The 16467-nt window shown below is 40.6% G+C and overlaps 1 protein-coding gene across 2 annotated transcripts in view; it reads left to right on the forward strand.

Annotated features, from left to right (window-relative positions):
• Positions 1-16467, forward strand: part of WWC2 (WW and C2 domain containing 2) — a 163753-nt gene that overhangs the window by 113193 nt on the left and 34093 nt on the right. For both annotated transcript variants that reach the window (XM_081046341.1, XM_081046342.1), the window contains exons 10-16: positions 3696-3785; positions 4638-5254; positions 8452-8581; positions 9153-9233; positions 9332-9418; positions 12962-13154; positions 14753-14917. In XM_081046341.1, coding sequence (XP_080902467.1) covers positions 3696-3785; positions 4638-5254; positions 8452-8581; positions 9153-9233; positions 9332-9418; positions 12962-13154; positions 14753-14917 — 1363 coding nt within the window. The remainder of the gene's footprint in view (positions 1-3695; positions 3786-4637; positions 5255-8451; positions 8582-9152; positions 9234-9331; positions 9419-12961; positions 13155-14752; positions 14918-16467) is intronic.

Below are 16467 nucleotides of genomic sequence, written 5' to 3' on the forward strand. Positions count from 1 at the left end.
GGAGAGAGAAAACAAGCATTTGCTTGTTTGCTTTAATCAGCTTTTACAGGCATGATGTCTTGTTTGTCTTTTTTATTAGGGTTAGAGCCTTCAGAAATGACTAATGAAATAACATTAAAACTAGAGTTTATTCCTAAGTGCCTGGACATTGGCCTTTAAATTTTTGTTTGCACACGTATTATAACTGTCAAAAACTGACATGAATTTTCAACCACTGTATGCGATCCTAGCTCCTATGAGTGTTCTGTACCTGCCCGCACTGCCCTGCCACGCCGCAAACCCAGGCGGCGGTGACTGAGCTTGCCCCCTAGTGGTGGGAACGCACATGGGAAAGGGATCGGCTCATTGTGTGGGATCATCAGCAAAGAGAAATTGCTCTCAAATCACTGACAGTCGTGCGGTGTAGGACTTTTTACACGTCTTTCATATTCTTTCTATGCAGTTGTTGAGGTTCCTTAAAGGCTGTGCTTTTCTATAACTGATAAGATCTTAACATTGCTCCCTACTTTTCTCACAAATCTTAGAGATTTTGTCTTATATTTTGCCAAGATGTTTTAATTCTTTCTTTTTTTTTTCAAATTAGTGTCAGGTGTACAAAACAATGTAATAGTTAGAAATTATTTCTTAATTATAGTCATGCACCGCATAACGACATTTGGTCAACAACGGACCACATATATGACAGTGGTCCCATAAACTTACAATGGAGCTGAAAACTTCCTATCACCTAGTGACATTGTAGCCATTGTAAGGTTGTAGTACATGCATTACTCATGTGTTTGTGGTGATGCTGGTGTAAATAAGCCTGCTCTGCCAGTCACATAAAACAGTAGAGCACACACAATTATGTACAGTACAGAATACATGATAATAAACGACTAGGTTACTGATTTATGTATTTCCCATACTGTACTTTTTATCATTATTTTAGCGTGTACTCTAGAAAGAGTACGTCTTTTAAAAAAAGTTTGCTGTAAAGGGCAAGCTTTTTTGGAGCACTTAAAAAAAAAACACGGTATGTTGTGTTATGCCAGCGGTAACCTCATCCGTCTCGTGTTTACTGTGTCTCTTGATTGCATCAGTGTCTCTTGTTCTTGATTTAATCTTGTGTTGTTTTGTACAGTAACATGCTGTGCAGGCTTGTAGCCTGGGAGCAACAGGCTCCACAGTGTAGCCTAGGTGTGCAGTGGGCTCAACCACCCAGGTTTGTGTATGTGCACTCGGTGATGTTTGTACCAAGATGAAGTCCCCTCACAATGCATTTCTCAGAATGAATCCCCATCCAGTGAGTCATGATTATATCGGATTATTTTTGCCACTTATTCTGAGAAAAATTTTAAAGCAAGTAGGTGGGGGGTTGGAGGGGCTATGAGTGTCATTTATTTTTTAATGAAAGAGGAACTTACTATTTCTATAGGTGACATGAAATTTTCCCTAGGTGGAAAGTTCTGGGTGATCTGAATCAGGAGAAAGCTGGCAGGTGCTTCTCTCCCTAAGGGCACCAAGGAGGCTAGGAGGGTATGAAGGCCCTACCTATGTCTTACAAAGGGCAGCTGAACGATGGTGTGGAGCAGCAGGACCAGTGGGAGGGATCTTTCAGGAACAAAGGTGACAAGATCCTTTCCCACCCAGGAGGACTAGAAGGACAGAGATTGGAGAAGGGCTTAGAGAGACCAGTATGCAGCCTCTTGAAGGGACTGACGTCTGAACAATTTCTTCTCATTCCTGGTCCAGAGGAAGTTGGGGATTCACTTCCTAAAAAGGACACCAGGAATCTGAGGAAGACTCCCAGCCCTCACTAGGAGAGGCTGCGGTGGTTCCATCAGAGGCAGGAGTCTGTGCTTGACGAAGGACAGCAACAGCCACCCTACTAGCAGGGTTCTGTGACTTCCCATGTCTTCCGTTTCTCCCAACGAAGGTGTCTACCCCTCAAATGGGAGTGCTGAGGAGAGGCGCCGGGCTCTTCAGACAGCCTGAAGAAGAGGGAGAGAGAGCCAGCGCCTGCCTTCTCAGAGGCTGGGATATGGCTGGGGAACATGTGAACAAGAACACGAAAGCCAGGCCTCAGTAGGTCACAGAACCCATGGAATGGCCGGAAGGCAGCGCCTGAGCCATCGCTGGGAAGAGGGCAAAGGGGATCATGAACCTCTAATGTCATACTGCAGACTCCTTAACACACCAGAAAAGCCTTCCTTTGTGCAATATTTAGTTTTAAAACTTCTAAAGTGCTTTTCCTGTTTCACAAGACACGAATTTTGGTAGATTTTGGGGCTTTCTCCAGACCTTTATGTACCTTCTAATTCAGTTAATCTATTTTGTATTAATATTTTTCCTTGTTGAGTTTTTATTTATATTTAAGAGATTAAAAAATAGGGACTGTACTCCTTTTCAAAATACACCTTTGAAAGCTGTGAATTAAGAATTTATGCTTTGAAGTACTAAACAAAATGACAAGAATTACTATTTTTATTTTAGCACATAATGAAATTGTATTGGTGACACATCAAAGGTTAGATGCCTATAAATAAAATGTGGGCATGTGTTTTTACTGCCTAAAACACTACATAACATTACAAATAGGTTGAAAATCAGGGAAACTTTTCTCCAAAGAAGAGTAGCTAATTTTCATATCACCACCTTGCAGGTCACAGCGAGGCCTTGAACGAGCAGGATTTGTTTTGAGGTCTGCAGAGCGCTTTCACGTATACACTCTCCGTGTGATCCCTGTAACAGCCTGAGCAAGTAGACACAGTAGGATTATCCTCACCATTTGACAGATGAGCAAGCTGAGATCTGAATTAAGTGATTTTCTTAGGGATACACAACTAGGATAGCAAATCCAAGCCTGGAAACCCTGGTGGCTTCCGGAGTCCCATTTTGCTGCTCTTTGACCACTCGGAATGGGCTCATTTCCATGAGGTCTGAAGACCCGGTAAGATGACCTGAATGACCTTCGTGCAGGCTCCTCGTTACATAAACACCTGGGTGCTTCATATAGTTTCAGATAATTCATTCAGGTACACAAGTTTTTGAAAAACGTCAAATGCTAGTGCCGTTGAATTCAGGTGGATAAAATTTCATGATAATCTGGTGCAGGTGATGAGATGTGCAAAGGACATTAGATAGCAAAGGACATTATTTTGATGTCTTTTCTTTGCTTCAGGAGTTTAGAATAATTTTCTTAATTGCTAAAATTCTCATCAGATTTAAGACTGGAATTTTTATCACCAGATACTATTGTAGAATAGCCCCTACCAAGTTCAGTACCTAGGATGATGTTTTGTAATTCTCGCTTATCACCGTTAAATGTTTTAGTAATGGAAGTTCAGTCACAGGCCAGTAGAATTCTGTAACCTTTCTTAGTTTCTTGTTGTCTTCCTCCTGACTCTTTTTTTAACTCATAAGAGGATGAGGTGTTTTTTTTTTTACCCATTTAGGAAAATTTTAGGATACCAAATTTTAAAAATTCCCAGTTACGTTTAGATTTGGCATAGATCCCCCTTCGTTAGGCTTGGCTGTGGGCCCTTCTGCCTACTTTGCTTCTTGCTGGCGGTTCTGTTTCCTCTTTGTTGAGTTCACATGGATTTTCCCCTCGTGGTACATGGTGTTTAGAATCTTGCGTTTCTTTTCCTTAAGTTCATAGTTTATTGTAATCATTTGAATGTATAAATTCATTTCTGTGTCTTTTTTTCTAGATTAAAATTGGAAGAGAGAAGAAAAGAGCTGCTACAGAAACTTGAAGAAACTACAAAGTTAACTACTTATCTGCATTCACAACTTAAAAGGTAAACCTATTTGGTTCTCGAAGGGAAATTTTTTCTTGACTACATTGAGGCGTGTTTTCGTTCATCTTTGATTGCTTTTCTCTTTAAGTTCAGTTATTTAAAAGAAAAGAAAATAGTTATACCAGTACAATTAAAACTTGGATGACCAAATTTAAAGTTACATAGACTTTGTGTTTTTTTCCAAGGTCATAATTGTAATACATTTGAAATATCTTATGGGAAGAATGTATCTTTCAGCTTCAGTACAGGCTTAGGAAAATGACGTTTTTACCACATCATCCCTCCTTTTAAAAAGAGAGGATGAGGGAGATTTAGCCAGATATTCACTATTTAAATATGCGCCCAGAGAGTGGAGGAACAGTGGGTGAGACCGAGGGACTTTGTGTAACCTCTTTGTCTTTATAAGACTGCCTTTTTACCCCTCTCAAAGTAATAAGTTTTATTTGTTAAGTTTTATTTGTTAAGCAAAGTAACTGCACTAATATTTTGTACTGTTTACCCCCTTCTATATTTTTAAATTACATAGTTGCTTCTAGCTATCAATGCAGATAGATTTATCAATAGGTATTTGATTCCCCCTCCCTTTTTCTGTAACTTTTGCAAAAGGGGGATGATTTTTAATAAGAGTAGGATTGCTGCTTAAAGAATATTTAGAGAGCCAGGTTGAAAATGTTCATGAAAAAAACCCTTGAAATATGTGGTGTCATAGCAAGTTCCTTTTCCCTGTCATTGATTATGTTCCTTTTGGCCTCGCTGGGTTCTTATATTTTGGAGTCTGAAGAAGCCAGCAGGGGTTGTGCTTGGGTTTTCCCTATTGTAGCAGTTTTCACACACGTGCTTTTCTTCCTTCAGCCTCTCCGCCAGCACCCTGTCCATGTCATCTGGGAGCAGCCTGGGTTCCCTGGCCTCCAGTCGGGGCTCTCTGAACACCTCCAGCAGAGGCTCACTCAATTCCCTCAGTTCCAGCGAGCTCTATTACACCAGTCAGGGTGACCAGATAGATGCGGATTATCAGTATAAACTGGACTTCCTTCTGCAAGAAAAAGGTGGTTACATTCCTTCCGGACCCATCACCACCATCCATGAAAACGAAGTGGTCAAGTCCCCCAGCCAGCCAGGCCAGAGTGGTCCCTGTGGGGCAGCAGCTGCAGCAACAGGCCACACGCCCCCCCTGACCGAGGCCCCCAAGTCTGTGACTTCTCTGTCCTCAAGGTCCTCTCTTTCCTCCTTGTCCCCTCCCGGCTCTCCCTTGGTTTTAGAAGGCACGTTTCCCATGTCTTCTCACGACGTCCCTCTCCATCAGTTCACTGCTGACTTTGAAGACTGTGAATTGAGTAGCCATTTTGCAGACATTGGCCTTGGTGAAAATCAGATCCTGCTGGATCCTGCTTCAGGAGGTGCATGCCAGCCTCTTTTAGAGGAGAAAGACCTCGAATGTGCCAGGGAGCCGTTCTATGAGGGAACTGCAGGTAAGTGGGGATCTCTGTTTTTATGTGTTCCCTCTTCATTATTTTAAGGGAATGATTGAAGGGTTACTTTTTCCATATAAACAAATGGTACTCGTCCCCCTTTTCTTTCTGTGGCTCTTTTTTCATTTTGGCTTCATTTAAGGAGTTTTTAATTGATATACCTAGATATTTTCACATCCCCTACGTAATAATTCAGTCATTGAGTATCTGTTCTGTTGTCTAGACACCCTCTGTGTGTTCAGCCGACTAGGAACATGCTTTGTGAATGCATTTCATACTTCTAAACAGATTCCGGTTCTGAAAAAGTAAGGCAGAGAAGAGAGCTTTTTTAAACAAAAGTTGGCCTAAAACAGAATAAAACCAAAGCAATTAGCATACTGGCTAATTAGTACCAGGGTTCAATGTTTAGGTTGCCCAGGGGATTCTATATAAATACAATTTTTGCTTCGTGCCAGACTCTTACTTTCTGCCCAAAGTGAATTTGGAGCGAGCTGAGTCCTGTGCATAGTATTACCCTGCCATCTTCTGGCCGCATTACTAGTTGCGGCCCAAGAAAAAGAGCAGCGGACTGAGTTCTTACTCCTGCATTTGTACTCAGACAGAAACAGAGGGAGAATTTAATTTTTTGTATTTGTTTTCCTTTGTGAAGCAAAAGCTGGTACTATGCTAGATGTGGTTGTGAAGAGGACAGCGTGGCACCCTTGTTTGGTGAAGGAGGGGGCCTATTTGAGAGCTAGTCTGAAGGGAAGATGAAATGAAAGCTCCAGTACTGGCCCTGGGAGCCCTGTTCAGACCCACACGTGTTACTGTGTGTCCACAACACAGAAGAGGACAGGGCTCTTCAGAAGTATTTTCCTGCTGTTTCAAGAAGCATGTTTATTTTGTACTTAGGTCCTGGGAATTCTAAGTATTACTTAATCAGTCAGTTCCGCCATTTAAAGAGAGAAGAATCCATCTTGTTTGTGTGATTTCAAATACTGAAGACAGACTACCCGCCAGTGGCCTGGGGCAGAGGCAGAGGCAGGGCACAGGAGACATCTGTGTGGTTTGTGTGCCACTACCTGGCAGGTGGCGAAGGTACAAGTAACGTGTTCCTGAAATAATCAGCCACAAAGAAAAGCATCGTGAGTTGTGGTGCTTCCGGGATGTTGCAAGACAGCAAAGCAGAAAGGCTCTGTGGGCCTCCCTCTGCCCCTAGGAGCGCGGGTGGCAGATGCTCTCTGCCCCCGAGCCAACCACGCCTGCACTCACGTTTTGGTTACCCCGTTGACTGGTCATGTTTTGGTGAGCACGTTACTCATTCTCTCCCGTGTGCTGTCGGTCATTTGTGAATGGGAGTGATACAATATCTACCTTGTAGGGTCCTGAGAGGATTAATGCTGTAATCCCTCCCTCTACAGTATCTACAGGAGCCTGGTGCCCAGCTTGCAGGCTGTGGTCGGTATTATTATATCTGATAAGTAATACTCACTCCGCTAAACATATTCCTGCCGCAAACCACTGAAAATGATGAAAGGAGGAGAGGACAGGAGAGAGGAGAAAGCGGAATGGGTTTGTGCCATTCTCCTGTGCTTTGGACTTGAAGGGTCTTACTTAACATTTCTTGAACATTTCAAAGCTGCATTTGCTCTTCATGTGTTTGAGGTGTACGCTAATGACCACTTCTCAACATTCAGTCAACTTGGAGGGGCCAGTAAATGAAGGCAGACGCTGGGTAGGGGGAGAGATCAGCAAGAATGTCACTCAAGGTCCATCGCCCCCCAGGGGCTCTGAAGCCCAGACGTCCTTGTCCTGCCTTGCTTCTGACGCTGGGGCCTGCTACTTACTGTGTCTGTCTGAGAAGCCTGTGCTACAGATCGGTGTCTCTGAAGCTTCTACGAAGCATATAATTACATACATATATTCATTCCACAAAACAAATAATATGTGCATTTTAAAAGTTAAAAAGTCAACCTAAAGAAAAATATATCCGAGAGCTTTGTTTGCAAATAATACTGTTTCATGTGTGAAAAACAACTAAAAGCATATTTTAAGGGTAAAGACTAATTTCGGGTCAGATCCGCAATGCTTGGCCAATTCAGGGGATGTCTGACCATGGCAGTGACACTGTCCATCACCCTGAGTGCTGTAGAGTCTTAATGCAGGTAAAGTTGAGTTTCTTTTATAGACATTTTGCTCTCCAGCACCAATCCCTGCTGGATAACAGAAACCAAGTTGGAATAACGACGAAGTCCTTCCACAGTCGTCTCTGTCATTGTCAAAGTCAATTTCAGGCTGCTGTGGTTATTCCTGGGGGTAATCAATAAATCATGTCATCACCTTCACCCCTCACAAAGGGGGGTGGGCGGAGAGAAGGCACTTCATCATCAAGGAAAAAGCATTCCCACTGCCAGCAATCAATCCTGTAATCTGAAGCCTTAAAACTTAAACATCTTAACAAGATGTAAAGTCACGACTCAGAAGGGGGTGAAATGCATACCAATACTGATCCCTGCTCGGAAGCAGGCTAGAGGATGAAAGGACTCCACAGGCTTGCAGCTTATTACATAGGAACACAGCTTTAAATGAATGCTCCTTGCTCTCCGCAGGATGCTGGTGTATGAATATGAGTTAGAGATAAAAGTTAAGTGGTAGTTGGTGCTAAAGATTCAGGAGCACACACACACACACAAATTTTTAATAGTATTAACTGGTGAGGAATTCTCTAAGTTGAAGACTTTTTTTTCTTTAACTTCTATTAGAGTAGTGGCACGGGATATGTAGACTATGGCATGTGAGAGAAGGGGAGAACAAGGGGCCACTGAGAAACTTGACGCTCCCTATTGCAGAAATGCCTCTAATACCTGAGGGAGGCCGGTAGTTTCTTACCCCTTGTGTGTATCATGGCTGCAGTGAATACCTAAAACAGGGAAGGGGCCGTTGAGAATGGGTGTGATTCATTCCTTCCCTTAAAAATATTTCAGGACAAGGAAAAACCATGTTCTTCCTCGAATAATGACTGAAATAACTGGTGCCCCAAGAATCTTGTAAGCCACAGTGCCCCAAATCATCCACATCTGTTGGTCTGAATAGTAACATCCTTGCTTCTCAGATAGGAATTTATTTTGGATTTCTCGTAACCATACTGTGTGTGTATTTTATATTCAACTTTTCCTAATATGAAATCCTAATTAGTGCTGTCACTCTTCCCTACTTAGATGTGGAAAAATCATTACCAAAAAGAAGAGTAATCCACTTGCTTGGGGAGAAAACCGCTTGTGTGTCGGCTGCTGTATCTGATGAATCCGTTGCTGGAGACAGCGGGGTCTACGAAGCTTTCGTGAAACAGTAAGGGTTCATTTCCGCAGGAGTGCCTTTCATTACACCGTTTACCCATAGCCGTGCATGTGCGTTATAGACAGGGAATGGACTGCTGCCATTAGTCTACTCTTTGCAGTGGTGAGGGCTGTAGGCTTTAAAGAAACTGTGTGCCTGAAAATTTCAGTATACCAGCAACATGCCATCAGCCAGGGACATGACAAACAGGTTGTGTTCTCAAAGACACAGCACCCACTTTGAGACTTAAAATTGATTTTAATGAAAATACTGAAGCAAAGTGGTTAGCCACTGCCTGCTTCTCGTGTACATTTCGGAAAGCCTGGGATGTGTCCAGGGCTGTGGTATACCCCAGCGAGGCTCAGGAAAGTCTGGCATCAGAAAGCCTTTCCCCTAAAGTCTCAGAGGCAGACTCCCCTTGACAGGTGAAGAGAGACCTCAGAGTGAGTTTTCACTGGGATCAGTCCCCCTGGGGTGCTTTAGGAGGACTGTTCATTCCGGTGTTCGTTCACAGTCATTAAGCTGCAAACCATCGATACCCTGTTAATAAACTGTTCTGTGCTCACTGTTTCCCGGCCCCCAGGCCTAGTGAAGTCGAAGACATTACATACAGTGAAGAAGATTCTGCCATCGTGGAGACGGCCCAGGTGCAGATCGGACTCAGGTAAAGGAATGTGCGCAGGGGAGCGGCGATTCTAGAAATCCACACGGTGACGAGCGGCCTGTGCTCTTTTCTCATTTCACCTGCTTCTCTTTTGATAGATATGATGCAAAGAGGTCAAGTTTCATGGTGATCATAGCACAACTCCGAAATCTTCATGCCTTCCTGATACCTCATACTTCCAAAGTGTAAGTAAAATCAGTGAAGAACAAATTGAAGAGCTTAGAATTGCCCACATGGGATAAGTTTACATTCAAGCAATCCATCCCATGAGGACATGGAGAAGACACAGCAAGCTGGTCATGTCTCAATCAGAAGTAGATAAAGACAAAGAGAAAAGGAGAATGCGATAAAAAGCATTTTGGGTTTTGATTCTTATTCAATCAGTTCATTATTAAGAATAGGAATCAAGACTTTTTATCTCCCTTTTCAACCAGAAATTCTGTATTATGCTGGGTTGGGGCCTGATTTTTTTAATATAATTAAAATTTTTGTTGTTGCCTGATTGTGACTACTGTTGGGTTAGAGGAATTTTCTGATCTTTTACATGAGAATATAGTGAATAAATTTTACCTATCAGCATAGCATTGCCAAACATCGTATCATGACACTTGTGAGAGTGTCATGTTTTTATCACCAAATATTCACTTCCCTGTAACCAATAATTTCTTAAAGTTATTTCACTTTATTTCACTTCATCAAATCATAAATCCCAATGAAGCAGTGGCAATGCTACACTCTATTGCTTAGGGACTGTTTCCTGACAGTTTCCAGAGTCAGAATTTCAGTGACTCTCTTAAGGGCCCATGGCTAGAAAGTACTAGAAAGAAGCCAGAGTTCAACTTAGCACCTCTGATTTAGAATCCAGAATCCATATGTCTACTTAATAGTATGTTGAATATGGCAATATAAGGGCTTGGGATTAAGAAAGAGCAGTTGGGGTGGATACCCAGCTAGGTGGATGTTTTCCTAAGTAATAGAAAATATTCCTCAATGAAAACGCACTTAATAGAGTAAATATGAGAATTCTGGGTGTTTTCCCTGTAGGTTTACTTTTAAGCTCACATCCTAATATTCTAAGACTTGTCAGAGAAAAAACAACAACTGGGTCTAAGAAAATAGACCTCGGTGGAGATTGTTTAGTCAGCAAGAGAATAGACCTAGTGTGGGGGGTATGTATTGACGATCATCGATGCCAGAGGGGAATAGGATTCCAAGAGGGGAGTGGGCTCGGAGTACCCCCTGAAATCCAGCTGTATGGGCTCCACATTATTAGCAAGACAGGTGAGGAGGCAAGGCATGTGGGGGAGTGGCTAGGTCACCCCAGAGAGCCTGCTTCTGGGGCAGAGATTAGGAATAGTAGTCAGTAGTATTCAGGGAAGACTGGCTTCATAATATTGTTTGTGAATTTTCCCTACCAATGAACATGTTGGGATACTGGAGTGTGCCGTTGGCCACCTTTTAATTTGTTATGGCATCTCCGGGAGAAGACAGGTCCGCCAAGGATCCAGTCCATCAACAGTGAGAGTCAACCCACATCCAGGAGAAAACTGCAGAACTCCCCAAGAACACGTCTTTCTTTAAACCCTTACTGAAAGGGCAGGATCTCCACGTGTTCTACCTCTTCCATACCAATCAGAGTCACTGTCACTTCATAGGAAGTCACAAACCAGTGCCCCCTGGAGGTATGATGGTGGCCAGTGTAGGTCAGGCTCAATAGTAGTTCTCACATGGTGAGGACAGCGGGCGCTTCTGCTCCCCAGCTGCTGTACAGTTACTTGTCTAATTTGTCTAACCTTCCCACGATGCATAGCAGCATGTTTTCAAACCCACATACATGAAAGCCTGGGCCTAAATAATGACACTGCTAAAAATGACAGCTAGTATGACATATCCTTAAAATAGTTCTTTGTCCCCCTAACTTCAAAACGTGTTTTTTTATTATTAATTACGACCAGCAGAGTATATATGCTTCAGCTGGTTAGCAGCAGCCACAGTGTTTCTGCAAGTAGCTCCTGACTCGTTTGGGAAGGACTCCCTCCAGCAGAATGAGAGGGAAAGCACCGCTACCTTCTTTCTCCTGTGCCTTTGGCTCTTAACCATGTAAAATCTCACTTTTTTTTCATGGGGAAATATTTTAGGATAGTGTAAATGATTAGGCCACTGGTACAGAGTAAAACTGAAGTCTGGAGAAATAGAAAATTCTTTCCCTCCATTCCAGCTTTCTTTCTTTTTCTTTTTCTTTTTTTTGTTTTTAAGATTTCACATTTCTTTTTTTTGTTTGTTTACTAAGTCTTTGAAACCAGGCATATGTTTTATACTTGCCAGATTTGCCAGATACCTCAGTTTGGACTGAGCACATTTCTTTTTTTTTTTTTTTTTTACTTTGGGGAATATTGGAGAACAGTGTATTTCTCCAGGGCCCATCAGCTCCAAGTCAAGTAATTGTCCTTCAATCTAGTTGTGGAGGGCGCAGCTCAGCTCCAAGTCCAGTCCCCATTTTCAATCTTAGTTGCAGGGGGCGCAGCCCACCAGCCCATGTAGCAACCCTTGTTGCTGGGAGCTCGCGCTCTAACCAGCTGAGCCATCCGGCCGCCCCTCCGGCAGCTCAGCAGCAGCTCCTTGTCTTCAATCCAGCTGTGGAGGGCGCAGCTCACTGGCCCATGTGGGGATCGAACTAGCAACCCTGTTGTGCAGAGCTCTCGCTCTAACCAACTGAGCCATCCAGCCACCCCCATTCCAGCTTTCTGATATAGTCCCCCTTATTGCTTTCCCATGAAGGCAGAGAAAAAAAGATTTCTTCTGCTGAATCTCTGGCCTTAACAGCAGTGGCCCCAGATCCAGTAGGTTTTTAGTGCTTCATCTCCATAATCAGTGTTTATATAAATAGAGAAGTAATATGACATTCCTCAGTTCTGCATGTAAATTACAGTTTTTGTCGTTGGAGAAAGGCATCTCTTAGAATATGAATTAGACAAGCCTGGCATTGGGGGGAGGGATTTAATGGATGTTCTCCTTCTGGGATTTAAAAGAAAATATCTCATGCTGTTTCTAAGAATTGTGAGTCCTCATATAATGTGTGCTCAGAAAATTCACTTTAAAGTGGTATTAGAAGTGTTTTTTTTTCTCTAACTCTTCTGAATTTTACAAAGCGTTAGACTCTTAAAACAGTTTGTCATTTCTGATACTTCTGAGATGCTAGACAGTGATATTTTTTGAACTGTTCAATTTCATCTGTTTTAAATTTTCATAACAATATGCTACTCAGCCTTTCTTTTTCTCTAGTAAGATAATGTATTCCGTTCCTGGAACATGATCATCAGCATCTCTTGTTTAATACTCAGGATGCGTATTTTGGGGGACAAAGCCATCAGTGTGCCCCTACCTTCCCAGGCTCAGAAATAACTTACTTTGGAGTTGGATGTACATGGGCAGGTGGGACGTTCTGTTCGTCTGCCCTGCAGTTGTTGTTGCCATTCACTTTCCTGTCATGTGCCTTTGCTGTGCCCCTTTGAGAGTGGCAGGCTGGGCACAGGCTCAGGGGCAAAGGTGGCCCCAGGTGGATTAGGAACAGCCTCTGTGCTGCTGAGCACAGACAACAAAGCTTTAGGCTGATAACGAAATCCATGTTCCCCCATGTTTCTCCCTTTTGCAGATAATTTCAAACTACAGCTTTGAATCCAGTGTAATTAAAGTACCTCTGAAATCCATTTTGCTTTCGTTCTTTGCAGGTACTTTAGGGTTGCTCTACTTCCCTCCTCAACTGATGTCAGCTGTCTGTTTCGAACAAAAGTCCATCTAGCCACGGAATCCATTTTATTCAATGATATGTTCAGAGTGGCCATTTCCCAAACAGCCTTACAGCAGAAGACACTGAGAGTAGATCTTTGCTGTGTTAGTCAACACCGAAGGGAAGAATGCCTGGTAGGAGTTCTCATAATTACCATTACCTAATGACACTTACGATCGCATATTCTGAGAAAAATTTCTAGTTGCTGTTTTGCTAGCCCTGATACCATTACAAATCTGCCCAATGCCTCAGATATATCCAATGGCTGTTTCATTTTTTATCTGAAATAGCGATTTCGGGCTTTCATTCTCTTATTCTAGACCTTTAACATCTGCTTATAAATTGTGATTTTCTGTAAAATCTACTTTCTGTTTCTACCCTTTGCTAAAGAAGTATTTTGACCTCTCGTTTGACTGTGTGTTTATTATTCCCGATATGAGTCTTGTGCTGGGTGCTTTGTATATATACATTATCTCATTTAGTCTTCATGACAATTTTATGAAAAAGGCCTGATTATCTTGATTTTCAAATAAGGAACTGCTTAGAGAAGTAATCTATTTAGAGTCACAGAGCTAGTGAATGATGGAACCAGATATCAAAAAGACATCCCTCATATAATTCACTGTTACAAATTTAAATTAAGCAAGACACTTACTATATGGTTCCTTTGTTCAGTTCATTCTCCCCTCCTATGTTAGAGCTTCCAGGAAGATGTACGTGTTGCTATTTAGAGCAATATGATATTTAAATGCTAAAGTAGAAGACTTCATACATAACTAATAGTGAGTTTAACACACCACTGTGCATAATAACCAGAAAACCATTACACACCAGGAAAGTTACATAAAGTGTTCAAATGTGTTAAAAAACGGCCTAGGTCTCTAGTTGAACTTTTCTCTGCAGTACAATAGGAACACAAAACCACACATTTCATAATGAACAAAGTTTAAAAGAGTGATAGATCTCTTATTAGCAGTTCTTTTTCCATATATAAAAAAATATTTGATATTGTCTGACAATAAAGAAAGTTAGAAAGAAGCAAAGATAACAGACTCATTAGGCTGTCAGAAAGGCTTCATATAATAGATATGTCAGAAGCTCGTAAAGCTAATAAATATGTTAATTGATAGCCTTTTAAAAAATGGTAGTTTAATTTAGATTCTGGCTGATATGTGTGATTTGGTAGAATATTAAAGTTTTTAACCTTTAATTTTTTTGACAGTCTACTAACTTAGCCGAAGAAAAATTTTGCTGATTTCTCATTTAAGAACCACAGTGGAATTTTTGTTTGTTTCTTTTAAAATTTTTCAGTGTATAATGAAAAAAGGATTTTTTTGAATAATAATCAAATAACTCTTACAGCATATTATAAGAAATATTATGGTTTATACTTAGTCATTTATTTTTTTATTTTTTTAACTTTTCATTTAAAAATAATTTCACATTTACAAAATGTTGCATGCTTAGTCATTAGTCTTGGGCAAAATAGTATCTCACAAAATAATCCTGAAGTTGGCTTTTAGATTGGGATTATTTCTCATTTACTTATACCTGAAAATATAAAACATCTCCCACTTTAGAAAAATCCACCAATGCTTTATATCATGAGTATTGCATTTTTTTTAAAACCATAAAACAAGCTGGCCAAATAATCTTAATTATGTCAGAAGGAGTAAATATGAACTTAACTATTTTATTTTCTCTTTTATCTTTTTCCTTTCGTGTCACATAGGCTGGAACTCAGATCAGTCTGGCAGATTTACCATTTTCCAATGAGATTTTCACTCTGTGGTATAACTTGCTTCCTTCTAAGCGAATGCCTTCCAAAAAGAATGAAGAAGAAAATGAGGATTCTGTATTTCAGCCAAACCAGCCATTAGTAGATCCTATAGACTTGGTGAGTCAAAATTAGAGAAAAAAGTCATTTATATCCCATATTAATAAAATAATATGGGATATAAAATTCTATGATAACAACATATTTTTATTCACTTTCGTTATCCTCCTTTTTCTCCTATCACAGTTTACCCTTTTCTCCCAGCTTCCTAAAAAATAAATAATTTCTAGCTCTGTTTTAAGTATAGTATATAAAAGAATCACTTGTTTCTGTTCACGCATCCTTCCATAAAAATAAACTGATGTGGAGGCTTTATTGTTTTAAGTGACCAGGAAAAACCTTTTGATTTAAATTTATACTTTTATACATTGTGTTCACTGTCAAGTTACACATTTGGAACTGTTATATTTTGCAAACGTTAAAAATTATTAAGCCTAAACAGTATTTTAATTTCCATTTGTAACATCAGTATCCATAAATATTTTCTATTAAAAAGTTTGTCGTAACCAACAGTCATACTTAAGTACTTCAGAAAATTTACAAAGGGACATTTTATGAGGCCATTCATCAGTGATTTATCATTTGTGATATTGTTACTGAGTTCAAGTTTATTTTCGATTATCTATGAGAAAAGATTTTACTAAGCATAAGTAAGATAATTAAAGCACCAGTACTCTTGGTCATCTATTATATGCAAGGAACTATAGGGGACATTGTGGTAGGTGGGAAAAGGGAAACAAATGTATTGGTAGAACTTATATTGCACGCCCAGGTTTGTGGGACACACTAAGTAAGGCATACGAGATGATGAAGTATGACTTATATCTTGAAAGATGCTTTTCTAATGGTCACACTGTGTGTAAGTTTTTGTCACAGCTTTATGGAGTGTAATTCACATATCATTCAGTTCACCCATTTGAAGCACACAATTCAATAGTTTTTAGTATATTCACAGTTGTGCAACCACCATCACCACAATCTAAAATTAGCACATTGTCGTCATCCCAAAAGGAAGCCCCGTACCCATTACGTAGCAGTTACTCCGGCTTTTCCTTTTTACCCAAGGCAACCACTAATCTTTCTTCTCTCTCTAAAGTTACTTATTATGGGCATTTCCTATAAATGGATAATACAATATTTGTTCTTTTGTGATTACCTTCTTTCACTTAGTGTGATGTTTTCAAGGTACATCCATATAATAGCATGTATTAATGCCTCGTTCCTTACTATTTCCAAATAATATTCCCTTGTATGGTTATACCACCTTTTATTTATCTCTTCATCAGTGATGGGCACTTGGGCTGTTTATACTTTTTGACTATTATTAATAATGCTGTTCATATACAAGTGAACATTTGTATACAAGAGTTTATATGGACATATGTTTTCATTTCTCTTGGGTGTATTCCTAGGAGTAGAATTGCTGAATCATATGGTAAATCTAACATTTTGAGGAACTACCAAACTGTTTCCCAAAGTGGCTGCACCATTTTACATTCTTACCAGCAATGTATGAGGGTTCCAGTTTCTGTACACCCTTGCCACATGTTAGGAAACTGTCTTTTTGATTCTAGCCATGCTAGTGGGTATGAAGTGGTATTTTTGACTTA

This window comes from Rhinolophus hipposideros (genome assembly GCF_964194185.1).
Source record: "Rhinolophus hipposideros genome assembly, chromosome: 4".
Lineage (NCBI taxonomy): Eukaryota > Metazoa > Chordata > Mammalia > Chiroptera > Rhinolophidae > Rhinolophus > Rhinolophus hipposideros.